The sequence below is a fragment of the Pelecanus crispus genome, chromosome 21, assembly GCF_030463565.1.
Source record: "Pelecanus crispus isolate bPelCri1 chromosome 21, bPelCri1.pri, whole genome shotgun sequence".
Lineage (NCBI taxonomy): Eukaryota > Metazoa > Chordata > Aves > Pelecaniformes > Pelecanidae > Pelecanus > Pelecanus crispus.
This window is the reverse complement of record NC_134663.1, coordinates 873,195-900,460: the sequence shown is the minus strand read 5'-3', so window position 1 is coordinate 900,460 and position 27,266 is coordinate 873,195. Positions and strand designations below refer to the sequence as shown.

The 27,266-nt window shown below is 56.8% G+C and overlaps 1 protein-coding gene across 4 annotated transcripts; it reads left to right on the top strand.

Moving 5' to 3' along the window:
• The first annotated feature begins 5,015 nt into the window (after positions 1 to 5,015).
• On the top strand, positions 5,016 to 12,932 carry LETM2 (leucine zipper and EF-hand containing transmembrane protein 2). Of its 4 annotated transcripts, XR_012831788.1 has the most exons (11): positions 5,016 to 5,071; positions 5,884 to 6,340; positions 6,485 to 6,628; positions 6,963 to 7,097; positions 7,499 to 7,702; positions 8,920 to 9,039; positions 9,684 to 9,794; positions 9,938 to 10,024; positions 10,779 to 10,853; positions 11,499 to 11,653; positions 12,105 to 12,932. XR_012831788.1 is itself a non-coding variant. In XM_075723971.1 (10 exons), the coding sequence occupies exons 1-10, from the start codon at positions 5,025 to 5,027 to the stop codon at positions 11,547 to 11,549; spliced, it is 1,431 nt and encodes a 476-aa protein (XP_075580086.1). In that variant the 5' UTR covers positions 5,016 to 5,024; the 3' UTR covers positions 11,550 to 12,932. The 4 variants fall into 4 exon arrangements, 3 of the variants coding, with proteins under 3 accessions (XP_075580086.1, XP_075580085.1, XP_075580087.1); XM_075723971.1 differs by having other exon boundaries at positions 11,499 to 12,932; XM_075723970.1 differs by lacking the exon at positions 12,105 to 12,932 and having other exon boundaries at positions 10,779 to 11,541.
• Positions 12,933 to 27,266: the final 14,334 nt, after the last annotated feature.

Below are 27,266 nucleotides of genomic sequence, written 5' to 3'. Positions count from 1 at the left end.
GGACCCGCTGAGGGACTGCATCAATACTGGAATAAGAGTGGGCAGAGGGCAGCACAGCCCCAGCTCACTGCCACCCCCAAAACCCTTCAGAGAGCTGGCGACAGCATGCAAACCCCAGCACAGCACCCGCCTGCAGCACCCCCCTGCACCATGCTATGGGCTCAAGCTGCACCAGGGGAGGTTTAGGTTGGATATTAGGAAAAATTTCTTCACGAAAAGGGTAGTCAAGCATTGGAACAGGCTGCCCAGAGAGGTGGGGGAGTCCCCATCCCTGCAAGAGTTCAAAAAACGGGCAGACGTGGCACTTGGGGACATGGTTTAGTGGGCATGGGGGTGTTGGGCTGATGTTTGGACTGATGATCTTAGAGGTCCTTTCCAACCTCAGTGATTCCTAGTTTTACTTTCATTAAAAAACAATCCAGCCACCAAGCTAGGAAGCATGAAATTAATTATTACTCTCCCCTTAACTGGTTTAGTGGTGGACTTGGTTGCTGGTTGGACTGGATGATCTTAAAGGTCTTTTCCAACCTAAACAATTCGATGATTCTGTGAGAGGACGGCGGCTCCAGCAGCCCCGGCTGGCCCTGCTGCACTCGCCAGCGCGATGACAGCCGCACATTGAGCAGCGAGGACGCTGGCGGGCACCGAGTGCCGGGCACAGACGCGTGTTCCGGCGAAGCCTGGCACATGCCAAGGCGTTACCGAGCCCGCTGTGCAGCGGGAACCGTCCCACCAAACCGTGCCACGCGCTTGCACCGCTGTTAGGAAATGGGGACAGCATAGCCCAGACGTACCATGCGTGTTTAATTATGGCCGGGCGGCATGAGGCCTGGGAAAAAAATAAATTCTGCTGGAGAGCCTGTAACATGCCTTGCAGAGCCTAGGTCTAGCTGCTGAGGTTTGGCGTCTGGCTTGGATCGACAATGAAAATGCTGTCATCCTCAGTAGTTTCTAATCCTATTTTGGCTGAAAAATGACGCATTGAGATGTTTGCAATTAATTCCCCTCCTCCACAACCCTCAAGTCTTTCTTTTGCGGAAGAAAACACAACTGAAGTGCACACAATAAATCTTTCCTGCAGCAAAAACGTTAACATGCAAGAAAAAAAAAAGGAAAATGGAAAGCAAGAAAAGCACAAGAGAACGGAAAGTAAACAAGATGGGAAGATGACGTCTGTTACCAGAAAAAAACGAAGTCAGATAATAAACCAAGAAGAATTAGGTAGAGAGACATGACCCAATGTGGAAGAGGAAGCTGAAGAGTTACAAGCTTTACGAGTCACTGAGCAAAGGCTAAGCAACGATTTCCAAATTCGCAGCATTTCCCACTGCCCAGAAAGCGGAGGCTTGGAGCCCACAGCGAGGAGGTGTTTTTCTTGTCTAGGGGGGGCAGGAATTGCTGTAATAAAGTGAATTTAAAAAGCGATTCTCCTCCTCCTTAAATACAACAAGGCACCAAAAATGGAGGCGACCTAGAAAAGGCTTTCTCTCTCTCTTCTCCTCTCTTCTGTAAATTCTAAACACTTAATATTAAGCATTAATATTAAGGCTAATATTAATATTTGAGGGGTCCTGATGTTCCTGCAGCTGAAGCAGTCAAGGGATGAGAATATATTTTCTTTCTGATTCCTTTTGACAGCTAATGAACATTCTGACAGGAATTAGTTTTTCCTCCATTTTTCTCCCATTCAGTTTTCTTTCGCATTACTTTTTCCTGCTCCTGATACTCTTTACTGGAAATGATCTGTCAGTTGGGAAACTACACGCAGAGCTAAAGCTGAGTGCAGATGAGGGAAGCACCACAACAGCGGCTTCACCATTCTCAGTCCCCGAGGAAGGCGGGATGATCCGTGCAGGGAAACATAAAACGCCGTTTTGCTTGCCCTGTGCAGGGACTACAAGATACAACCGGCTACTCCCAGCAGAATGCACCATCACGGTAACGAGCGATCCTTGCCCGGATCACCACTCAGCCTGCACCGAGGAACCGGTGGTACTTGACCCCGGCCCTCAGACAAGCACTTCTGTTGCTCCGCAGGCACTCGGGACCTCACTGCCAGACTCCACATTTCCAGCTCTGGGAGACCATCGCACGCGGTTCAAGCCAGCGAGCGACCGCAGCTCCATCAGTAACAGACCCCAGCATTCCTTATATGCCACACACTCGAGTGCTTTACAATAACCCTGAAGACATACACGAGAGAAAACAACATTCTTGAACAATCAAAGAGGTGCTGTGCTCTCCCTGGGGAATGTTCCCCTTTAAATGCAGCACGCTAATTGCTTCCAGGAGCTGTGCCCCAAATCGTACTGCCTGTGTGCTTCAGAACAGTTCAGAACCGATGCCTGTTCCTGGACAAACGATCGGTGCCCGGTGCCGTTGCCAAAAAGAAGGGGTGGCATTGCTAAGGGGGCTCTGAACAGCAGCGCAGAAGCTGCAGCTCCTCAACAGGGCTTTAAGCGGGCAGTGTTGAGGAGGGGCTCTGCCCCCTCCCCGCTTTCGTGCCTTTCCTAAAGGCCCAGCGCTTAACATAGCGAGGGAGCGTCCATGTATCAGTCTCCTTTGAAACAGGAATGTCCAGCCCTCATTCATGCAGGAAAAACTCTTGAAGACGTAATCTACGTATGTTTAAATCACAGTTTTGAACAGCGTGAAAACTAGAAGGCAAATAAGCACGGCCAACAGACTCCGGTCCGCACTGTCTTAGAAGCCATCTCACGAATTCACATGGAAATACGTCTCTGAGGAGACAAAATCAGCGTTTCCAAGTTCTTGAAAGCCGGAGCGCTAGCGCAGTAATGCAGATCTCTCACTCTAGCATGATGAACAAAGGACACCTTCTTGAGCTGGGTGCAGAGGACAGGACTTTGTGTTTGCCTACTCATCTAGCTTTAATTTCCTATTCTGTCACCTCCCCAAGCAAGAACCTCTCCCAAGGGTAAAAAACCCAAACCAGAACCCTCTTCTGCAAGCCGGGGGACGTGGTTTTAGCAGAACCAACTCTGGAAGAATAAAGCACAGAGGAACTAAATTGTAGTATTACATGGTCTGCATTAACAATGCAGAAATGTTTTCGACAGTAAAAAAGTACTTGGATTAATGGTGGGGTGGGGTTTTTTTCAGAACTTAAAGGACTTGGAGACCAGCCCTTTATGGGAAACGTGCTTTCCAACCGATGGAAAACACAGCAATGTGCCGAGAGCTCTGGCGGCAGACCTTGGGAGCTTTCTGTCCCACTTCTTACCCATGTTTCCCAATTTTATTTTCTACTTTTTAAAATACTGTTCATCTGTTTAGGCACCCGTTAGCTTGGTTGCCAAAGTGTTACAAACCTTTTTCATTGTGGGTAATAAAATGTTTTTTAGTCTCTCAAACACAGAAGGCATTTCAAGAAACCAAGCCTCCTGTCACCTACTGAGAACGTTTCTCCAGCTGCCTGCGTGTTTCATCGGATCCGCAGATCCACAGTATTTGTCTCAAACACGTCAGGGCTTGAAACTTCCTTCTGACACCTAATTCCATGCAAAGCTGTTCTCAGGCGGTAACACACAAAAGCAGACTCTCCTCTTACATGCCCCATCGCACACGCAGCTGCTCGGAGTAGGCTCTGCTCTATATATAGATACAAACTGTGATCACTTGAACGGGAATCTTTTACATAGAAGCAAAGTTTTGTTCCATGCAAAAAACCCCAAAGGTATACTATCAACGTTTCGCTGGGTAGCACGGGCTGCTGAACTACCAATGGCGTTTGCCCTTTTGAAAAACCTTTCAATGCACCAGGAAACATCCGACACGGTCGCCAATGACACGACATTAGCATGCGAGCCGACCGCTCAACGAGCTCTCCTACCTTTCGCCACGACTCGAGCCAAGGCTTTGCAGGCTGCCGCAGGCACGCGGAGCGGAACCAGAGGGTCCCTTCCAGCCAGGAGCCCGTCTCCGTGCATGGCTCCCGATTTCTCCCCCGCTCTCCGGGCGCTAGGTAAATAACAAGGAAAAGGTGCGGCCGCAGGCAGGCCGGCAGCGGCGCCCCTCCGGCCTCGCCGTGCGGGTAGGAGCACCCCCGGCTCCCGAGAGCGCGCTGGGGCAGCCGGCAGCAGAACTGCGGGCAGGTGGCACCCGGGCGGGAGAGGGGGGGGCCCCGGGGCCGCGCCGAGGGCCCCGCGGCCTGCGCCTGCCCCGGGCCGGGGAGGAGGCCTCGCCTCGGGCCTCACCTCAGGCCCAGGGGCCGCCCCAGCCGCTGTCGCTCCCGCCGCCCCAGGCCGATGCCGAGCGCGCCCCCTCCTCGCTCTCCCTTACGTCACGCCTAGCCTCACCGCCTCGCGATGGCGTCACGCACCGGCCCGTGACATCACCCTCCAAGGCCCGCCCTCCCGCACGTCGCCCCCGCCGCCCACGCAGCCAATGAGCGGCTCCGCCTGAGGGCATCTCGGGTCAAGCCCCGCCCCACCCCGCTCCCATTGGGTGGCCTCCGGCAGGGCCGCGATCCTGCCTTCTGATTGGCCGCCGCCGCAGGGGCTGTGACGCAACGCGATGGCGTGACGGAGAGGGAACCATAGAGCGCCACCCCGCGGGCTAGAGCGCCGCGGCCGGGCGCGCTGGGGCGGCCCGGGAGGACCGGGCCCGGCGGGGAGCGGGGGGCCGGGGCCGCGCTCGGGGCCGCGCCGGCCCTGGGGAGGGCAGCGGGGCCGGGGCGGGCCAGCCGCGGGCGGGGAGGCACCGGGGCGCCGTGGCCCGGCCCGGCCGGGGCGGGGCTGTGGGGAACCCGCAGGCGGCGGCCCCGGTGCGGCCTCGTCGGGCGCTGTCCCGCTGCCAGCCCGGGCCGGGCGGTGCCGCGGGCCCCGCTCACGCCTCCCCTCGCCCCCCCGGCAGCGGCCCGGGGATGTGCCGGCGGCCCGGCGCGTCCTGCCGGGGCCCGGCCCCGCGGGGGCCGCAGCGCTCCCCGGCCGCTCGCCCCCGCTGCGGGAGATGAGGGTCCCGCCGCCCGCCGCGCCCCGGCAGAGCCCGTGGCTCCGTGCACCATGGCCTTCCGCGGCCCCCGCACGCTCCTTGCGGTAGCCAGGGCCAGGTAAGACGCGGGCGGTTTCGCAGGCGCTCCGTGCCTCGCATTCCCCCCGTTCCTCGTGCTGGGTTGGGATCATGGCACCAGGCTCTAACCAGCCGAGCTAACCAGGCCGGGGTGAGGCAGGCGGAGGAGCGTCGCGCCCAAGGGAGCGAGGGCGGCCTGATGACGCTTTTCTTGAGCGATTTATTTGCGGTGACTGGTGCCGTTCCGGCGTTTGCTAGTGTACGTGTTCAGTGTAATACCAGTGCTTTACACCAGAGCACTTTTGCAAACTTCTGCGAAAGATTACCTGGCTAAACGTGAGAATGACAAAGTTTGATTTATCCAAAACTAACGGATTTCGGCAGTTGTCATACCGCATAGCCGCCTGCGAGCTCTTAGCTCTTTTATAAATAACAGATCAAGCCATCTAACCACTTGCCTCTTCAGCGTGCAGCCTGTCTTTTCCAGCTGACGTTGCTGGGGGAGGGAAGGGGCAGGAAATGCAGGGAGCTCTGTTCTAAACGCTTGGTGAGAGGAGAAGGGGCTTTGGTTTTTCTTTCTTTGCAGCTGGCAAATTTTTGCCGATGCAATTGGTAGAAGGGCTTCCCAGAGGCAGTCTGAAGTCTTGAGTTATTCTCCCCCAAGAGAAAAGTTGTTAGCATGAGACAAATTCTCGATATTTTATCCACTGCTGAAGGATCAGAATCTCAGATACTGAGGCAGCCCCAAGATTAATTTCACGAGTTTAATTTGGCACTAAGAATGCTAATTTGTGTGTAATGCCTAGGTGCCTTAGCCACAACGCACTATGACTCGCTTAAATACCTCTCCAGTTTCAGAGGCTCCCACCTTCTTGCGCACTCCAATCCTCCATACTCTCCAGCAGTTGCTTTTGTCCAGCTGGTGGATTCTCAGTTCAACCGGACTCGCGTAAGAGACTCTGAACACCGGCCATCGCCGCACTGCGCGCGGTTGGGAGCTGGCCTACCTCGCTCACCGGCTAAAGTTGCGCGAACGTTTCACACGTCTGCCTGCTTGCGGCAGGAGCTCCGAGATGAACCCCCGCCCCAACGAAGCGCTGTAAACCGGGGTGCGAAGCCTGCTAAAACTCCAGCGAAACAAGTCATAGACACTCCCGTGGGAAAAAAGCCTTTACGCCAAAAAATTGTGGATGAACTGAAACACTATTACAATGGATTCCACTTGCTTTGGATTGACACTAAGGTGGCTGCCAGGATGGTGTGGAGGCTGTTACATGGTCAGGTCCTCACGAGGAGGGAGAGACGAAGGGTAAGCGCCAGACATATGAACACCTTGCTAAAATGATGCATTAAGAGGCTTTACAGTAAGCCACACTTCTTTGGAACACTTTTTTTCTTTTTTTTTTTTTCCTCTGGTTGAATAATAATTTCTGCTGTGCTCTTCCCTGTACAGTTGCTGAGAACTTGCGCAGATCTCTTCCGGCTGGTTCCCTTCCTGGTGTTTGTCATCGTCCCCTTCATGGAATTTCTGTTACCTGTATTCTTGAAACTCTTTCCTGAGATGCTGCCCTCGACGTTTGAGACCGAGTCAAAAAAGGTTTGTGTCCTTTCTGCAGGTGCAGACTGTGTAGTCCAGCTTGTTAGAACACCTGTACAGCTGCATAAAGAGCTGTTGTTTCCTGCCTGCTGCTGTAAATGAGCATCGGCCTCACACACACGTCTAGGTCAGACATTCCTAGACAGGGCAGCAGAATTTGAAGATGGTTCTGTAAACAGTGATCAGTAGGAAAGTGCACAGCAATTTCACTTTCTACAGTAACCAAAGCCTGTTTTCTTTCAGTACTGAAGTCTTATTTCATCTCTTTCCCAGAATCCCCTCCCTTCTGATTTTCAAGTGGAATTTCTAATTATGTTCTGTTTCCTAAATGAAGGAAGAAAAGCAGAAAAAGAAATTAAATGCAAAACTGGAGTTAGCAAAGTTCCTGCGGGAGACCATTGCGGAGATGGCCAAAAGGAACAAAGCGGATACAGGAGAAGGAAAACAATTCTCTTCTTACGTACACCAGGTAAAAGGGTCTGTGCTGGGGGTGGCAGCAATAGCACTTGTACCCGCTTTAGCGCTGCTGTTTTGGGCAGAGACCATGGGTTTTGTACAAAGATTGCAGAGATGTTTGACAGCACAGAGCTAACACTAGCTTTTGACCCCATGTGTCAGAGCCATCTGTACAGACAAGCATTTCCATCCTGGAGCAACAGTGAAAGTTTTACCATGTGAAATCCTTCAAGCTGCCATTCGAAAACACTGTTTCACTTTGGCCTTTTAACTATATCATTCCATTCCCATCAAGAGACGATAATGTGAGTGTGAGAAACAGGAAGGGCTTCGTCCTCAGAGGGGGAAGAGGATTCACAAACCGTGATTCTGTTTTAGTTTGGCTTTTGGCCCTGACACCTCTGCTTTGTTTAGATTCGTCACAGTGGCCATCAGCCCAGTACCCAAGAGATCGTACGCTTCTCCAAGCTGTTTGAGGATGAGCTGACCCTGGAACACTTGGAACGGCCGCAGCTGGTAGCTCTTTGCAAATTGCTTGAGCTGCAGCCCATTGGCACCAACAACCTGCTGCGCTTTCAGCTTCTGCTGAGACTCAGAACTATCAAGGCAGATGATGAAGTAAGTTTAAAACAGCACAGCTGTACTGCTTTGGTGGAATGCACGCTTTTCGCGATCTCAAGCTCTGCCCTCTGAATCACAGACTGCCTGCCTTACATAAGGCATGTGTCACTGCCCACGCCATCCTCAGATGTGAAGTTTAATATTGATGGGAGTGGGATTCTCCCCATGAAAGATTCTAGGAAAAAAACGGAATGGGAGGTCATCTTCCTGCGCCCTTGCTGCCTTTGGTGAACCCTAACGAGTGTGGCACTGCGGATACTGTCACTGTTTAGAACACCCTTACATTCTTACTCTGGAGTCTTACTAACTTGTAAAAAAGGGAGGTTCCAATTCTGGAATAAATATTTTTTTTTAATATTTAAAAGATTTTAAGCAACTGAATTCAGTATGAGTTTATATTAGTTTATAAAGTGGCTGGATTTATTTAGCCTGGAGAAGGCCAAGGGAGAATCTGCTTGCTGTTTTCAGCTGCCTAATGGGGTTATTAGGAAATGGAACCAGACTTAGAGGTGCATGGTGAAAGGACAACTGATAACGGTCATAAGCTGCAGCAAGGGAAATTCCAATTTGATAAGGAAAAAAAAATAATCAGTGAGTGCGTAAACAGTGGAATAGGTTGTCTAGAGGTTGTGAAATCCCCATCCCTAGAGAGATATGGAAAAGGCTGAGCAATGTAAAGAAACTTCTAAGGTAACCCTGTTTTGAACAGGAGGTTGGACTGGGGACCTCCAGAAGTCCCTTCCAGCCTGCATTTTACGATTGTGTTGGAACTGTAATTTGAAATGGTGTTAAGAATCCTATTACGACATGGAGGAAAGACCAGAAAACTTCTCGCTAGTAAGAGGTGACCAGTTCTGAAAGGCATGTGCAACTAACCGCAGGTTCAGCTTTAAAGCCTGCAATCTTCACGGTTCTCAGGGTTACCTGTCTTTGAGTCAGTTCTTCAAACCTATAGGATCACATGTGAAAGTGAAATTCTCAGTACTTGGGGGAAAAAAAAAATCAGGATCAAAGGTTTTCATCCTCTGTAGCTGAAGACTGTCAGCTTTCAAGGACAAAATGAATTATCTACAAAGTCAGTTCTGTCTCAGCTTTGTATTGGTATGACTTTATGCACGTTTACCTAAACAGACATTTCTTTGGGCTCAGACTCATCAAGTACATTGGTGTTTTGGCTTACTCTGCCTAGGTAGGAACGTGCCTTTTCGTTTCAGATGATTGCCAAGGAAGGAGTCAATGGCCTAAGTGTGTCTGAACTGCAGAGCGCATGCAGAGCCAGGGGAATGCGATCGTTGGGTCTCTCAGAGGAGCAACTAAAGGAACAGCTCAGACAGGCAAGCACACTCTGCTCTGGTCTTGTTTGACAAGGTTTCTCCTAGGACAGAATGGCGTGCAGCGTTCAGATAGAGCAGGCACAGTTTCACTAAGAATTCGTGCAAGTGTTTCTAGATGGATCCTCGCCTGCATAGCTGAGCTTTAAGGCATGAAGCATCCAAGTTGTGTCTTAGACTAAAGAGAAAACCAAGTAGCATCAGGGCCAGCTAGAAGCAAGATGAAGCCGGGGGGGCAGAATATGTTTTAAGCTTCTAAAGTAGCCAGGACTTGTAGTAGAGCCAACAGTAGCGTTTTATAAGCATTCAAACAGATTACAGATTTGGCTGTAGGTGCCTTATTTCAGAGAAGCTGTAGATAATTCAAAGTACTTAGCTTTCACTGTTGGCTGTTTGTCAGTAGTGATGTTGGTACCTCACTAGTAGATGGAAACTTCCTCTCTAGTGTGTATTCCATACGGTATTCTTAACTCTTCAAAACTATTTCTTCTCATTGTGGTAAAAAAAAAAAAAAAAAAACAAAACCAAAACTGGCTTAGCCAAACTCAAGATAGCTTTAAGATCTTTAAGGACAAAGAGTGCTCTATAAATAAGTACTGACATAGAGCTGATATGAAGTAACTTTTCCTTCTGTTTTCTTCTAACAGTGGCTGGATCTGCATTTAAAAGAGAACGTTCCACCTTCTCTGCTCCTGCTTTCCCGTGCCTTGTACTTGATAGATGTAAAGCCACAGTCTGTTCCGGTGCCACAAAATAAGGTGAGTTGTTTGAATAAAACTTTCAGGTTAATAGTTTAACCATTACACATTATAAAAATGAAGCACTGTGACATGACTCTTGTTCTTTGATCCTCCAGGCAGACTGAAGTTATAACTGTACTGAACTATATGTTCTTCCGTAGATAGGTGAAACTGCTGACATCATGCTGTCCGTTCCTAAAGGTCAAGAGACCCTAGTGGATCCTGCCCCCGTTGTACAGGGAAGAAAGGTTAGAAAATAGCAGGCTACAAGTAGGAAAATGTGTGTAGTGCTGTAATCTTTGGGAAGAGTGTGCAAACAAACCTTTCGGAAGCTAGACGAAAAACAATGTTTGACACCATTGCACAGAGCACGTAAGGAATGTATATTCTTGCATTGTGTACATGATTTTGCCTGAGAGCCTCACAGGTGCCTACTTGGACTTAAGAGACACTGAAAGGATACAGAGATGTGCTGTGGCACGTCTGGTCCTGTTGCTGAAAAGCTGGTTATTCAATACCATGTTCCTGGCTTCCAGCAGAGGAGCACTCACAGGCCTTTAAGTTGCTGTACTCACATAAATACAGAGACTTCAATCCAGGTGCATTTAGCTCAGAGAAGGCAGTTAAAGTTGACTTGTTTTCAGCTCTCCTAGTGGACTTGGGCCGAGTTGTCCAGGACAAAAAGAGCCAAAATATCTGGAGTAAGAAAGCCAGAGCATATGGTTCTCAGCATAAGGCCGAAGTGAATTCCTTAGATTAGTCCAAGCTGATAACAGCAGCAACAGAAATTCAAGGAGAATATTGCATCAACTGCTAGAAGTATTTCCAAATAGCTCTGTTAAATTGCATAGGGGAAGTGATGGAAATGACAACATATAGCTTTCACAAACAGGCATTGCAGGGAACAGCCTTATTCAGGAAGGAGATGGGACTGCATGGGGTCTAGCTAGAGCTTTGTTTTCTGAGAGGGTTCTGTGACTTAAAGCTGCTTTTTCTTTAAAGAATGAAGAATTTGTATCTCAGCCAACAGAGAAATTGCCAATCTCAGAAGTGTCAGTTAAGCCTCCCCCACGAGAGGTAAGCTTTTCAAAATCCTTAAGACTTTCCAAAGGAGATTGTTCTTCACACAACTTACAGATAAACTGTGGAAACTTGTGCTACAAGATGTTGTGAATGTCAAGTTCAGGGAGCGACTGGAGAAATTGTGGACGAGAACTGCATTGAGGGCTGTTAAATACAAAAATGCCGCGTGTGACTGAGAGACTGCAGTCAAATTGGGGAGGGTAGCAGAGCATTGTGGGGAATTACCAGCACGTCCTCTCCTTGTATTCTTCCTTAATAATCTGCTTTGGGCCACTAGGATAGACCAGCCTTCCCTCAGAACGACCATAGCGTTCAGTGCCATTTTGTATCTGTAAAAATATTTCTACAGTGACTTGCCTTTTCTTTCGCCAATTTTCTTTCTGTGAATAGTTTATTTCAATTTAACTGCTTATGTATAAATCTGGGATGCCCACTGACGGCACGTTTGGGCGTCCAGACTCACTTCTATCGAGAGGAGAATCCTCCTTTACCCTGAAAAACTTTGTTCTTAGTCAGCTGGTACATTCCAGAGAGCTTCCCATAGTAAATGGGAAGATCCCTTCTTCAGAAAAGGTTTTGAATTTTAAGCAGCATTTGTATTGGTACTGCCTAAAATCTGCAACTTGCTCTTACACCTAGACTAAAATGGAAGCATCTCAGAGCAGCAAGGCCGGCGCCAACGGAGTCTAGCCCGAAGCCAGCAAGGACTGTCTAACTGGGAGAGAAGAGCTTTCATCTCCGCACCTCCTTAAAAGGGCAGAGTGATTTTCCAGGAGGCTGCTTTACGCGAAAAGGTGTCAGTAGCCCTCAGGGGCCTCTCTGTCTATTCCAAGCTTATTAGCAGCGAGGCTGTGCTAAGGCTATCTGGATGGCACCGGCTTCTCATTTGTACTGGATCCCCTACCCCTGCCATTTTAACTTATCTTGTAAATATGTGAATAATGATGCTGCTGTCTGTACAGTTACTGAACAGGCATTTGTGCTCTTAAACCTTAGGAAAGGCAGCTTTTCATTGGCGTAAAGGCCTGGGTACAGAGTGAGCTAGGCTGCAAGTCTGGTAAAGCCTGTTCTACGGTTTGAAATCCTCTGCAGGAACATACCCACAAATCCAGGGCTTGCAGCTTGCCCTGCTGCCGTGGCTTTACAAGCTCAAGCTCTTGATCCTAGTTAGCGTGGTTTAACCAATAACTAGTGCGCAGAATGACCTGTGTGGCCATTGTATTTAACTGTCGCGTTTGCACCAAGGAGAATAACCGCAGCGAAGGGAGGACCAGCGCGCTCCTCAAGGGTGTGGTGGAACTTAACTGTTCAGAAAGACTTAAGAACTTGCTGGACAAGAGCAGAGCAGTGAAGAGGACAGCTTCTGCTGCCTGAGCGTTCGCATCCGTCAGTAAGAGCCGCAGCAGGTGCCAGACTGTTACAGAAGGCAGAGACTTGCGTTTTTAGGATCCCGCTGGGTCACGTGAGGTAGCAACCTGGGGACCCACACGCATTTCCCAAGTCCGATGTAAGACTTGGTTAAACCTTATCAGGCTCAGAGCTGCACAGCAGCAAGTGCTCTCAGGCTTACTGTACTTTACAAAATGATTCTTCACACACTCCAGCGTTGAGTGGTTTTTTTGGTAGACTCTACAGGAGGATACTGAAAAGCTGATTTTAGCATTTGTTAATTTTTTTACTTTGTCCTATGTAAATGTTCAGAAATTACATTATGGATTTTAAATAGGTATATTTATACTTACTCTAAAATTAAAGTTAGACTTGGTGCTAAGTAGAATGGAATGTCTACTCTAGAGGTCAGACAGCCTTTAGAACAATCCGACTCAAAAAAAGCCAGTCATCTCAAGGTCAAGTGTTACCAGCACTTCAAACGTGTGACTTCAGGCTTTTACTAGCAAGGCAGAAGCAGCTTGCAGAGGACGGCTCCCGCTGTACTGTGTTTTGAGTTCTCTACCTGCGCCCCTGCCTTGTTAGTACAGCCAGTATGCAGTGCTCAATATTTGTATTTAATCGGTGGTTAGTAAATGAGAACAAATATTATTTCAATAAAATAACAGCATTGCTCGAGTGTCACTCCTGTCTCCGTAGCGCGGATGAGGTGTTGCTGGTAGCCATTACTTTGCCGACTGAGACAGAATAGCCTTTGGCTACCTGTCTATTTAAAAGAAGCCTGGCCTCCTTGATAACACTGACAGTTGCTGTTATTTGAACTGAACTGTGACCTAACATCTGCAGAGCCCGCTTCGTCCAGAAAAGCATTTCACCCCCTAAAGAGCTGAGTGCAAATGTTGTTCACTGCAAGATTTCACTGGTGTCGAGCACCGAGATTAGTGTGCAGGAGTAAAAGAACGCAAGTAATGTCTGTGTTATGGCTAAAGCGCGTAAATAGTGAGGTGGAATTCCTGAATTCAAGGTAAGTGGGAAGAGCGGTGCATGGGAAAAGTCTCCCTGGTTTACAGCACACAAACTGCGCTTGCAGAGCCAGCCTAGTTCACTGAACCGTATCAAAGCAAGAAGGTCGCAGACAGGAGGCAAGCTAGTCTTTTTGATAAGGCAAACAAGCTCAGTGTGACTGTGGATAGCATTTCCTGAAGTGCCAAAGAAAAGAAGTGGCAGTGAAATAAGCTTGAATAAGTTGTTGCTGTGGGGACTGAGACAACTCCAGCCAAGCCACGCTGCAGGAACTTAGAATCATAGAATCGTTTAGGTTGGAAAAGACCTTTAAGATCATCCAGTCCAAGCATTAACCTAACACTGCCAAGTCCACCACTCAGAGGTCTGATGCGTGTAAAGTTATTTCTCAGCAGCACAATATGCAAATCCCTGCCTTTATTCAAAGCAATGATCGGGGGAAGGTATTTCATACTCTACAGATTTCCAATAGAAGCACTTAAATAGTATGCCACGTATATCTTGAATTGGATTACACAGAGTTGCATATTTACACAACTGGAAGAAACAGCAACACTAGCTCCCACTTACTGCTGAACTTCCATTTTATTACTCCTACACGACCTTAGTTCCTTTGTTACCTTCGTGCCACTGAAGCTGCTGTGTCAATTCAGAAGCCACGGTAAGCTGCGCGTGCTTTCGTGGAGCTGCGCGCGTAGCTTCAAGAGGAGTAGAAAAGCGGGTGCCATTAACCAAGGGGCTGCTGCTGCAGCGCCAGGGTTGGACACCTCCGATTTGTTCACAAATGGTGTTGGAAAACCGCAGCCGGAGAGCCATCCCCGCTGGAGGGGTGGCTCAGCCAACGCTAACGCAGTCGAGGGAATCGATCCCTGTCCCATGCTAGCAGGTACATGCAGTAATTCCATTACTATTGATGAATTTTTCCAGCTCTGCCACGCTGCCCCAAGCCCCCGTTCTCTGCCAGCAGTCAATAGTTTACATTCATGGAATCATAGAATCGTTTAGGTTGGAAAAGCCCTTTAAGATCATCCAGTCCTACCATTAACCTACACTACCAAGCCCACACTAAACCAATCAAGGGCAGATGAGACGGAACCATGTCCCCAAGTGCCACCTCTGCCCGTTTTTTGAACACTTCCAGGGATGGGGACTCCCCCACCTCTCTGGGCAGCCTGTTCCAATGCTTGACCACCCTTTCCGTGAAGACATTTTTCCTAATTTCCAACCTAAACCTCCCCTGGCGCAGCTTGAGCCCATTTCCTCTCGTCCTATCGCTTGTTCCTTGGGAGAAGAGCCCAACACCCCCTCCCTGCCCCCTCCTGTCAGGAGCTGCAGAGCGATCAGGTCTCCCCTCAGCCTCCTCTTCTCCAGGCTGAACACCCCCAGCTCCCCCAGCCGCTCCCCACCAGCCCTGTGCTCCAGACCCTGTTACTAAGGGACGCGTTTTTCTAGTACGACATGAAGTTCATCAGCCTCCGCACCAGCGAAGCCAGCCGGTGCTCTCCCAGGCTGGGAGCCGTCGCCGGTGCCTCGGCTGTGCCCCGCTCCCCGGCTCTGCCCCCCGCACACCCGGCTCCGCTGCCGGGGGCTCCCCGGCACCCACGCGTGGGCAGCGCCGGTCCCGCCCGGAGGCACGGCCAGTGCCGCTTCCCACCGGTAGATAGCAGCACCATGCAAGCCTTGTGCCGAATGAGGCCCGAAACGGGCTGCTCGGAGTTAAACCGCCTTGTTTGGGAAGAGCCCAGCCCCATGGGTGCCCAGCTGCAGCCCCGTGGGTGCCCAGCCCCGTGGGTGCCCAGCTGCAGCCCCATCCCTGTGGGTGCCCAGTCCCAGCCCCATGGGTGCCCAGCTCCAACCCCATCCCTGTGGGTGCGCAGCCCCGTGGGTGCCCAGCCCCATCCCTGCGGGTGCCCAGCCCCAAGGGTGCCCAGCCCCAGCCCCATGGGTGCCCAGCCCCAGCCCCATCCCTGTGGGTGCCCAGCCCCATGGGTGCCCAGCCCCAGCCCCGTGGGTGCCCAGCTCCATCCCCATGGGTGCCCAGCTGCAGCCCCAGCCCCGTGGGTGCCCAAGCTCCATCCCTGTGGGTGCCCAGCCCCATCCCTGTGGGTGCCCAGCCCCATGGGTGCCCAGCCCCAGCCCCGTGGGTGCCCAGCTCCATCCCCATGGGTGCCCAGCTGCAGCCCCAGCCCCGTGGGTGCCCAAGCTCCATCCCCGTGGGTGCCCAGCCCCAGCCCTGTGGGTGCCCAGCTCCGTCCCCATGGGTGCCCAGCTGCAGCCCCATCCCTGTGGGTGCCCAGCTCCGTCCCCGTGGGTGCCCAGCTCCAGCCCCATCCCTGTGGGTGCCCAGCTGCAGCCCCAGCCCCATGGATGCCCAGCTGCAGCCCCAGCCCCATGGGTGCCCAGCTCCATGGGTGCCCAGCCCCAGCCCCAGCCCCATGGGTGCCCAGCTCCGTGGGTGCCCAGCCCCAGCCCCAGGCCCGTGGATGCCCAGCCCCAGCCCCATGGGTGCCCAGCTGCAGCCCCAGCCCCATGGGTGCCCAGCCCCAGCCCCGTGGGTGCCCAGCTCCAGCCCCGTGGGTGCCCAGCCCCAGCTCCAGCCCCGTGGGTGCCCAGCCCCAGCCCCATCACCGTGGGTGCCCAGTTCCAGCCCCATTCCTGTGGGTGCCCAGCCCCGTGGGTGCCCAGCTCCAGCCCCAGCTCCATGGATGCCCAGCCCCATGGGTGCCCAGCCCCATCCCTGTGGGTGCCCAGTTCCAGCCCCGTCCCCGTGGGTGCCCAGCCCCGTGGCCGGAGCATCCCGCCCTCCGGGCTCTCCTGCAGCGGCGGGCAGGGCTGTTGGCCCATGGCTGGCAGCCGAGGCATGGCAGGGCCAGGCGTGGCCAAACCAAAGCCTGCAAAACCCTTTAAAACCAGGTGCAAAACCTCGCGCGTGCTGGGCGCAGGTACCGCTGCCTGCGAACCCTTCGGATTTAAGCCAGGATCCTGCCTCCAGACACAAGTGACGTTCAGCAACCAGTACTACAAACACTCAGACCCTGTAAAGCCGGGTCACGCTCCTAACTGCGCCAGGGTCTCGCTGTTCCTGCTGCTCCCCGGTGTCTGGGGGTCCCGGAGCCAGCGCGGGGGGGACAACCATGTGCTCTCTCCTCCAGCTCGCGCCCAGCCAACAGCCCTGCGGGGTTCAAGCTCCAGCTCCCCAAGCAACACATAAAAGCCACGTGTACAGGGCGCGTTGCGAGCCCTTTCTCATTTTAAAGAGCTGGCTGCAGCCCCGTAACAACAGAGCAGCACATGGAGAGTCTGGGCCTTGCACGCAACCCTACAATAACAAGCCGACGTCAGGGAAGGCAAAGTTTGGTTGAGAAATTGGTTTTATTTCCAGGGGCAATTAAGAGCCACAGGAGGGAGCATTACCCAGAAATGCCCTCTCGATGGAGCCGTCTGAAGGCACCCATCACGGCTGAGGAATTTCAAATTCCCAGAATCAGCCATTCATTAGCGCAGCGTAATGAAGTGTTTTCAGCACCAACCAGACTTCAAAGGTTTCTGTTTTCTCCGCGCCTGCAGCAGCAGCTGAGCTTCAAAGCTCAGACCCCGGCGCTGCGTCCAGGCCAGCTCCAGCCAAGGGAGGCAAAACAAACCCACGGGGCCGCGGTGCTGGCCCCACGCTGCGCGGCGCTGGCCCCAGGCTGCATGGTGCTGGCCCCACGCTGCGCGGCGCTGGCCCCAGGCTGCATGGTGCTGGCCCCACGCTGCGCGGCGCTGGCCTCACGCTGTGCGGCACTGGCCCCAGGCTGCATGGTGCTGGCCCCACGCTGCACGGCGCTGGCCCCAGGCTGCACAGCGCTGGCCCCAGGCTGCTCGGCGCTGGCCCCACGCTGCATGGTGCTGGCCTTAGGCTGCATGGTGCTGGCCCCACGCTGCGCAGCGCTGGCCCCACGCTGCATGGTGCTGGCCCCAGGCTGCGCGGCGCTGGCCCCACGCTGTATGGTGCTGGCCCCACGCTGCATGGTGCTGGCCCCACGCTGCGCGGCGCTGGCCCCACGCTGTATGGTGCTGGCCCCACGCTGCATGGCGCTGGCCCCACGCTATGCGGCACTGGCCCCACGCTGTATGGTGCTGGCCCCATGCTGCGCGGCGCTGGCCCCAGGCTGCATGGTGCTGGCCTCACGCTGCGCGGCGCTGGCCCCAGGCTGCATGGTGCTGGCCCCACACTGCGCGGCGCTGGCCCCACGCTGCGCGGCGCTGGCCCCACGCTGTATGGTGCTGGCCCCACGCTGCGCGGCGCTGGCCCCAGGCTGCACGGCGCTGGCCCCAGGCTGCATGGTGCTGGCCCCAGGCTGCTCGGCACTGGCCCCACGCTGCGCGGCGCTGGCCCCAGGCTGCACGGCGCTGGCCCCAGGCTGCATGGTGCTGGCCCCAGGCTGCGCGGTGCTGGCCCCAGGCTGCGCAGCGCTGGCCCCACGCTGTATGGTGTTGGCCCCACGCTGCATGGCGCTGGCCCCACGCTATGCGGCGCTGGCCCCACGCTGTATGGTGCTGGCCCCACGCTATGCGGCGCTGGCCCCACGCTGTATGGTGCTGGCCCCACGCTGCGCGGCGCTGGCCCCATGCTGTATGGTGCTGGCCCCACGCTGCATGGCGCTGGCCCCACGCTGCGCGGCACTGGCCCCACACCGCATGGCGCTGCCCGCGGGCCAGGCAAGGCAGCGGGGAGACGCTGCCTGCGACCCGGCCTCCCCACCCACTCCTGCCCCTTCCACAGCCCCCAGGGCAGCACATCGGTGGGCACAGGCGCGGCGGAGATGGGGTCCCCAAGGCTCCCGCGCTCGCGTGGGCATCGCCGCCCGGTTGCTGCTCCTGCAGCCTGCGCGGGAGCCGGTGCCGCAGCCGTGCCCTGCCGCAGGCTCCCCAGCCGAGCCCCCGCGCGAGCCACGCCAGCGCACAGACACGCTCCTGCAGCTCGCCAAGCTCGTCGCTACTGCGCTTGCTGCCTGGGGAAGCGAGCCTGCCTGCTGCAGCGGGCGAGCCCAGCAGGTACCTGCCGCACAGCCACGCTGAACTCATCTTTCCCCTCCCTTAACGCCGCATCCGATACGGACCGGCGTGCCGGCAGCACTAGCAGCTGAGTAGGATCAGGCTGTCAGCTTCTCAGGGTAAACGATCCAACAGGGATAGGCTTGGAAAAGCTACAGGGAGGAGAGTCACTAAAGCAGAGTTATCGGAGGTGTCTGAACACCTGACTCTGGGAACAAGGGTTTTGAGTGAAAGCACATGCCCACAGCCCTCCGGAGGGGCAAGGGCCGAGCACCCAGCTTCTCCACAGCCAGGCGTCGTGGCTCAGCCCCAGCCCCAGCTCAGCACCACGCAGCCATTGCTCCCCCTGCCCCGGTGGGATGGGGGAGAGAGTCGGAGGAGTGAGAGTGAGAAACACTCCTGGGCTGAGATAAGAACAGTTTAATGATTGAAATAAAGTAAGATAGTAATGATAATAATAACAATATAATAATAATAGTAACAATAATATCCAAAGCAAGCGATGCACAATGCAATTGCTCACCACCCGCCGACCGATGCCCAGCCAGTTCCCAGCAGCGATCGCTGCTCCCCGGCCAACCCCCCCAGTTTCTATACTGCCCATGACGCCGGATGGTATGGAATGGCCCTTGGGGCAGTTGGGATCAACTCTTCTGGCTGTGCCCCCTCCCAGCTCCTTGTGCCCCTGGCAGAGCCTGGGAAGCTGAAAAGTCCTTGACTGGCATAAGCAGTGCTGAGCAACAACTAAACCATCAGCGTGTTATCAATGTTATTGATATTCAATGTTATTCTCCTACTAAATCCAAAACACAGCACTGTGCGAGCCACTGGGAAGAAAATTAACTCTATCCCAGCAGCTGCGGGGAGAAGACCCCTCTCAGCCCATTCCACAGCCTCAGTTATGCAAAAAATAAACCATTCCCTAGAGAACAACAACAATAATCATAACAAGAGCACAGCCCCGGAGCTGGGGAGCACTTACCGGTAGAGCCCAGGATGCTGCGGGGGCTGCGGGCTATAGGGTGGCTATAGGGCAGGAGCCCTTCTCCTGCTCTGGATTTAAAGGGACCCGCTCCCCCCCCCAGCACAGGGCTCCCTGGGGGCGGGGTGAGCCCTGCTTCCCCAGGTGCTTCTGGCAGAGCCAGGGGGTCCCGGGGGCGGGCAGGGGAGCAGGGCTTTGCTTTCGGAACCGGTCCCGCTTTGCAGATGGCAGGTGAGCGGTGCTGTGCGGGGGGCACAGCGTCCTTGAGTGCACCCAGCCCGGGAGCTGGAGCAGACACCCCCCCCCCTGCCAGGGGTCCTGCTCGGAGCACGGCGGTCCCGGAGGCAGCACGGGGCTGCGACAACGTGCACAGCTCACAACGTGACAGCTCACGCGTCAGGTCACCCAGCAAAGCGGGCGCTGCACCCGGGTGCTCCTGCCCCCAGAGGAGAGGGAGAAACGGCTCCGTCCTGCCCACGCACGCTCGGAGCACGGGGGGGCTGCTGGGGCTGACGCCCCAGTCCCTGGGGACGGGCTGCTGCAGCCCTCCTCCCGCGCACGCCTCGGAAACGCTCCGCAGGCCTTGTCGCTCCGGGGATGCTCCTGTCTGGGGACGCTGCGCAGCTCAAACCCCAGCCCTCAGCCTGCTCGGCGGCGATCTGTGCGGGTGGAACGGGCAGGGACATCGCCCGTGGCCACCCAAAGCTTGTCTCCCCATTCCAGACCTCTCTGCCCCGGCTCCCGGTGCTCCTGCCCTGATACAGATGGGATTTGGGACTCAGCCAGGGAAGAACAAGCTCTGCCAGCGAGCCCGTTGGCCACGGAGGGGCAAAGACACGTGCCCCCCTCCCGGGGCTGCTTTGGCTCTGCCGGGCTCGCGGGGAGCGGGTGCCGGCTGCAGGGAGAGCCCAGCCAGCACCGGGGGATCCCGCATCGCCCCCGAGCCGCTCTGCTTCCCCGCTCCGGGTGGGAGCCCCTCCCACCGCCGGGCTCTGCGTTATTCTGGCAGCCTGGGAAGTTTTCCGGGTGTTTGGAGAATTTGGAGTTGAATTTCAAATTGTCAGGGGCTTTTCCGGTCTCGGCGCAAGAGGTAGGCAGAAAATTACTGAGATAATACCCTTAATTTCCTGCAAATGGGTAATGTTCCCTTGAAAGACTGCCACTCCAATAGTCCTTAAATACATCGTAGGAGAACATCTTATACCACGTAATACAGGATAATGAGGGAAGTCATCTTCTCCTGCCTGGTGTTCCAGGCCTGTGACTGCTCCGACTTCTGAACTCGACTGAACTCTTCCTGGCAGTGTTTAGCAACCGCCTAGGGAAGTTTGAGGTGAAATGCTCAGAGAACAGCTCCTTCGGCAGCCGCTTTGCCAGCTGGGCTCAACCGGCCCAGAGAGGAGCAGCGGGTTTGTCCGAAAGGTCCAGCATCCCTGGAGCATCCCGCGCTGCGTGAGAGATGCCTTTGGGTGGGGGACGGGTCCGTCCGCTGGGGTCAGGCATCCCCCCCAGCCCTGCAGCTCTCAAACTCCCCCGCCGCTGCCATCCTCGAAGGGGGGGCTTAAACACAGCACATTTCCTCCGGGTAACCCAAGATCCAGGGGAGCTGCTCAGCTCCGCAGCCTTGGCAGCTTCACCGGGGCGTCAGGGGCTGCGAGTTTCCCGGCCGAGGCGCGGGAGCACGAGGAGGCCTGTTGTCTGCTGGTTTTATGGTCGTTAACAGTAATTAACACGGGAAGCAGTGGCTGGCACCCAGAGCCATGCTGGCAGCAAGCTGTCCCCGTTGCCTACCTGCTCGCTCTGAGCGCCAAGCCCGTGCCGGCTCCCAGCAGCTCCCTCGGGATGCTCCTGCCCGGCAGCCCCTGCTCGAGGCGGAGGGAGAGGAGGAGGAGGCTGGCGGGGCGTCCTGGGCGGGACGAAGGCAGAGCCAGAGCCAGCCTGCGCCTGCCGCGGAGGGAGCAGCACATTCTTCTGCTGAGAGGTTTTGCAGATGGAGAGCGAAGAGGGGCTGGCGGGGAGCCTGCGGCATCACCTGGGCGCTGTGCTTCGGCCGCCGGCGAGCTAAGGGCGAGCTAAGGGCGAGCTAAGGGCGAGCTAAGGGCGAGCTAAGGCGCTCCCCGCAGCCCCGTCCTCCCAGCTGCGCTCTGCTGTGACCACACCACGCTGGCACGGGGTCGCTCCGTGGCTGTTTCCCTCCTGTGTTTGCAATTTAGAAAGATCTGGAAGCTGGGGCTTGCTCTTCCCTGGTTTTCCTGCGGTGACCCCCCAGCCGCGCGGCAGGGTTGCCAGCTTCGGTGTTCAGCCTGCAAGCGAGCACAAATCCTGAGCAAAGGCTCCCTTCTCGGGGGGAGCAGGGCACTGGGGCTGGGCGGAGGTGGATGAACCCAGAGCAGCCTTGCGCCACTCACGCATCTCTGAACAAACCCATTTCCAGACCAAAAATCTCCGCGCACACCCCCCAGCTGCTTCCCCCCAGCCCTCGCAGGTCGCCGGCCGCCGCAGGGCTTTTGGTGGGGCCGGGGCTCGACCTCCTCCCTGCCCCGGCAGGCAGCCGGCCCCTGGCCTGGGAGAGGCAAGTCCTTCCCGGGTGGATTTGTGCTGCAAAGCTGCGGAGAGGAGCTCTGGTCCCCCGTGCCCTCGGCAGGCGCCTGCGGGTGCTGCGGGGCTGGCAGCGCGTGCCCGATCCTGGCTCTGCCCGGCGTGCCGGCACCGCTGGCACCTTCCTGGGACCCCCTTACCCCACAGGCACAAGAAGGGGAGAGTCAGCGGTTTTGCTACACGACCCCCCGAGCGAGCGGAGGAAACGAACCCAGCAGAGCCCCATAAATTACTGGATTCTGTTCTGCAACATCGGGCAAATTAAACGTTGCAGAGATCCAAGGCCGTGTGTGCTTTGGCGTGGGGAGAGCTTTTCCAGCCACGCTGGTGCCAAACACCTTTCAGCCCTCCCCTCGGCCCCGAGAGCCGGCTCCTCCGCTGGTTTATCCTTCCCCCGGGCATCCCCACGCTATCGCTGCTCCCGGCTCCGAGCCGGGCTTTACTGCACCCGTGTCTGCCGCCATCCCGCCAGCGGACGCCGTGCCGGTGCGGGGGCAGCCGCTTGCCCGGGAGACGGGGGATTTGGGCTGGATGCTGGTCGCAAACACCTCCTGTGCCACCGCCAGCCCTGGTCCTTGCGTCAGCCTCTTCCACAGAAAGCTGTCGGGGAAAGATGCACTGGTCAGCACTTCTCGAGTAGATTAATATTCAGAGGGAAAAGCACTGATTTAGTGAGGCCCAAGCACAACAAAGGCGGAGATTTATAGCCTCCTGTATTCGAGCATTGCATTCCTAGCAGGCTTTCTGTCTCTGTTATAAATTTGTAACAAAGGAGACAGGGGCTTACACCAGCTTAAAGTAACGTAGAACAAGGGCTCGACGGCCAAACCTTGCGCGGAGCGTTACGGGGCGCAGGCGGCAACGTCCCCGGGTTGTCTGCCAGCGATGGTCCCGTCTCTGCCCGTCCTTGCACCGCCACGCGCCCCGGCTGCACCCGACGGAGCCCCGGCTGCAGCGCAGGGGTGCTGGGGGGATGCTCGGCCCCTGCCCGGGCTGCAGGGCTTCCCCCCGCGCCCGGAGCTGAGCCGCGGTGCCGCCACCGGCCCGGCACCGGCTGCGCTCAGGATTTGGGAGCATCCCATCCCGGAGCCACACTGCGAGAGCAGCCGTGGAGCAAGGCAGCACGCAGGGGTGCGGAGGGTGCAGGATCCCTTCGGAGCCCGCCGCACAGTGGCGGGGCTTGGCCAGGAGCAGGAATTGTCTGCAGCTGCCCTGGTTCATGACTGACGTTTTGTTTGGATGAAATGAAGCCGATCCGTGGTGTTTGACAGGGTCTGGTGCGCGAGCTGTCAGGGCGGTGATGTGCAGCAGGGGAGCCTCGCCGAGAGCCGTGCCAAGTTCCCGCCTCGGCAGGGCCGGAGCGGATGGTGCGACCGGGGCTGGGACGCGCGCCAGGACACCGACAGCCACCGCAGGGCTCGGCACGGGCACGGACCCCCGCGTGCCAGCGGCCCTTTCCAGAGCTGCCCTCCTCTGCCGCTGCCTCGCAGCCCCCCGCGCCCAGCAGCCCCCCACGGATGGGGCTGGGGTGGGAGGGGGTGTGAAGGGGCGCCTGCTCCTGGACATCGCCGGGGTTTTGGGGAGTGCCGCCCTGAGTGCCGGGCAGAGGAGGGCTGCCAGGGGCTGCGGCCGTGGCCCTGCTCCTGCTGAGCTTCCTGCGGTCTCCGCTCAGCAGCCCCCCACCTCTTGGGGCAGGGGGGGCAGGGTTATTTCCTCGCAAGGAAGCAATTTACGGCTGGAAAGCTGCCCTGGCTTCACCACCGCAACATCCCTGCCGCTCCGCTCGCCATCGGCCGCGCGGCGCGAGGGGCTGCGTGAAACCGCGCGGCGCTGGGGGCCGCCGGCACCCCCCTGCCCACCCTGCTCACCCGCGCTGCCGGCGGGGCTGCCCTGCCTGTCCCGCCGCCCGCACCGTGTGGCGTGCCACACGGCTGCCGCGGCGCGGCGAGGGTTCTGGGGGGAGCCGCGTGCCCCCTTGCCCATTGCCTCTGCCGCAGCTGCACACATCTGGCTCCGTCTTTGCTCAGCTGACACCGGCCCATCGCCGGGCTGTGGGTGGCCGGGGTGGGCTGCAGCCGGACCCCTGGGTTCCGCTGCCTCGCGGCGGCGCTGACCCTGCAGCTGGGTGGGAGGCACGGGGTGGGGGGGTCACTCCCCACGCACCCGCTGAGCCATGCCCCGGGAGCTGGGACCCCGCGTCAAGGTGGAATTGCAAGGAAGGTTTCCTGCCATGGCTGGCAGCCGGACAAAGCCCAGCTCAGCGCCGAGCGGAGCAGCCAGGTCCTGGGCGCGGGCCAAGAGATTGTCTCGGTCCTGCACAGCCGGAGGGCTTTAAAAGGAGAGAAAGAGGAAGGCGAGGAGTGGAAGAGACAAAGGATGCTGTGAGAGCCAAACATGCCGTCGTGAGCTGAGCGCTTGGCGGTCACCAACACCCAACGCCCCCGGCCACCCGCTCGGGGGGCTCCCGCAGGCAGTGACTCCGGATCCCCTGTTGTTTTGGGGTCGTTTCCCAAGGGACCCCGTCCCATCCACCTTCCTAAATTCAGTTGCAGCAGGGAGGGCCCGGTGCCGGGCAGCGCTGGCGGGGCCACAGGCACCCCCAGGCAGGGACCAGCAGCGCTGGGCGATGGGGACGGCGATGGGGACGGCTTTGGTCCTGCAGGTCCCCGCGCAGCCCCGAGCGGGGCTCTCCCGGGCGTCCTGCGCAGGGGTCGCAGGATTTGCTCCTGCAGCCTCGTCCCGGGCTTGCTGCCGCCCTCGGGGCTGGTGGCTGGGGGTCCTGCTCTGTGCGGGGGCCACCCGTGCGCTGGCTCTGTGAGCGAAGGGTGCTGCCGCCAGCTTTGGGGTACCTGCATCTCCTGGAGTTGCCCACGCGAAGAGAATGCCGTGCCGGGAAGAGCTGAGAGGAGCCAGATCTCCCTGCTCCGGGGCCAGCGTCCAGGCAGCACCGTCCCTGCGGCCCCCCGGGGCTTCGGCTCGCTGAAAGGCAGCGCAGCATCCCCGGGGCTCTGCCGGAGGGGCCGTCCGTGCCCGGGGCACCGGCTCCCCCAGGGGATGCAAAGAGGGCACCCGGCCGCGCGTGCCCGTCCCTTCCCCAGCCCTGCGGCGTGCATTAGCAGCGCTGCCGGAGTCGCTCTGCTTATTATCATATTTAATTGCCCTCCTGGTAACCCCAGGAAATGAGCAGAAGATTGTGATAGCAGCCATTTCTGATGATGTAAACACGAGCTCCATCTCTCCCCGCCGCCTTGCCAAGTCGGTCCCAGGGAGAGCGGTGATTTATGGAGACCCCCAGCCCTGCTCCTGGCTGCCTGGGCTGCGAGTTTAATCTAGGACTGTGAATTCAACATAAATCACTTGATTAAAAGCTCTACTTAATTTAGGGAGGGGAGGGGCAAAGCGCAGCTGATCGATTTAATTTGCACAGGGAAATAGCAACAAGCAGATGCTTTTAAAAGGGCCAGCGAGGCCGGTGAGCCTGCAGCCATTTCATCTTAACCATTTACGTGCTCGGCAAAGGGGCTGGCAGCCGCTCGCCCCTCCGGGCGAGCCAGCACCCCTGCCCGGACCCCGTGTGCGCGAGCAGCTTGGGGGGCTGTGGGGCGCAGGATGTCCCCATGATGCCCAAATTGAGGGTCCTCAGCAGCATCTTTAACTGCCCCGGGCTTCTCGGGCAATGAAACGCCTTTCCCAGGGCCAGCAGTTTCTGGAGGCAGCAGGTCAAGTTTGAATGCAAACAGGCTGGGGCTGGCACCGGCTCCATCCTGGGAGGAGAAAAAAAGAAGTGGAGAGATGGAAGCGGAGCCGCCAGCGGTTACGTCAGGAGGGGAGGGCTGCCCGGCTGGACGCCCACCGCCCCAGCCCCGCCGGGGGCTCGCGGGGCTGCCTCACCCCGAGCCCGCGGGGACGGCAGCACCTCCTGCCAGGTCCTCGCGTGGGGACCAGCGGGACCCGGTCCCTCGGCAGGCGGGCGGGTCGTTCCCGGGAAGGCACCCACCAGGCGACACTTTCTGACACCGTCCCAGTCGCGCACGCGTCCTTTTGGTAGCAAAAAGGAGGCGAATGGGTTTTGGTTGTTGAACGGGAGAATGTTTCGACGGGGAATTTTGAAGCCATGAAAAACAGAGCTCGCACAAAACCAGCCGCCACGCCTCGCCACTCTCCGCACATCGCCTTCCCACACTGGTCGCTTGGATCAGCTTTGGCGCCTGGACCCCTTACAGCCCCTTCCCCACCGCCCCCCCAGGGACGGGGCCATGGCTGTAAAGTCTCGGTTAAAGTCTTTAATAATTACAAGAATTCCAGATTCATTACAGAAGAGTTTACAACAAATAATATTTCTCCATACAAAGGCAAAATAAACTTTCAAGTAATAGTGTCCTGGCTCTGAAGTCTCAACGCCAGTGACGGGGAGGGATGGGGGCACGCGCGGCCCCATCCCCGGCGAGGGAAATGCCCCGGCCTCCCCGGCACAGCAAACCGGCACCAGCTCCGCGGAGCAGAGCTCGGGCAGCCAGGCATTGCAGCCACCCCCGAGACGGAGACCGGCGGGCACGGAGGGGCAGAGCCGGGGGGCACGGTGCCCTGGCCGAGGACGCTCCCCGGTAAGGCACTGGCGGCATCGCCCGGGGAGCGGGGGCTGCGCGGGGCTGCGACCGGGCACCGAGCCGGGCCGGAGGGGTTGGTGCCACGTGGCACCGCTCCGGCATCCCGGGGGCCGGCATGGGACCGGCGTGACCCCAGGCGCCCCGCTCCTTCCCAAGGGAGCCGGCCACCGGGGCGGGGGCTGCAGCCCCCTCCCCAGGGCACCGTCCCGACCCCTCGCCGCGCTGCCTAAAACGCGGGCACGCCTGCGCCCCGGCACCCCACGCACCAATATGGTGCCGCGGGCGCTTGGCAGGCGGTGCCCGGCCCCAGCCCCGCCAGAGCCCGGGGGGACGCGGGGGCCAGGGAAAGGCCAGGCACGTAATGACAACGTATTCCCAAAAGGCATCGACACATTATTATTATTGTTTAATACAACCCCATATAAAACTGAAGCAGCAGCAGCAATTCTTATTGAGGGACCTAAACTGAAATAGGTTTAGAACATAATTTAAAAAAATAAAAACAGCAAAAGTAGCAAAATATATGAACTTTTTTTTTTTTATAGCAACTGATATCTACCAGCCACTAGTACCTTACTACCAAACTGGTATATCTCTGGTAACAACCCTTTTAAAAAGACATGTAAATATATATTCATATTTATACATATTTTTAGCTATGTACACAGGACTTTCGTTTTTAGCACTGGTGTATTTGGCTGCCTCTACTATCAGTGCTGAGCAATGCACACGCTGCGTCTCCCGCTTCCAAGGTACCAGGGGCTTGGTCGG

Excerpts from the sequence above, each read along its gene's own strand:
- LETM2 (XM_075723970.1), top strand. The coding sequence starts at position 5,025 with ATGGCCTTCCGCGGCCCCCGCACGCTCCTTGCGGTAGCCAGGGCCAG. Across the intron at positions 6,629-6,962 it reads TTGAGACCGAGTCAAAAAAG|GAAGAAAAGCAGAAAAAGAA; the intron begins GTTTGTGTCCTT and ends TCCTAAATGAAG. Across the intron at positions 7,098-7,498 it reads TCTCTTCTTACGTACACCAG|ATTCGTCACAGTGGCCATCA; the intron begins GTAAAAGGGTCT and ends TGCTTTGTTTAG.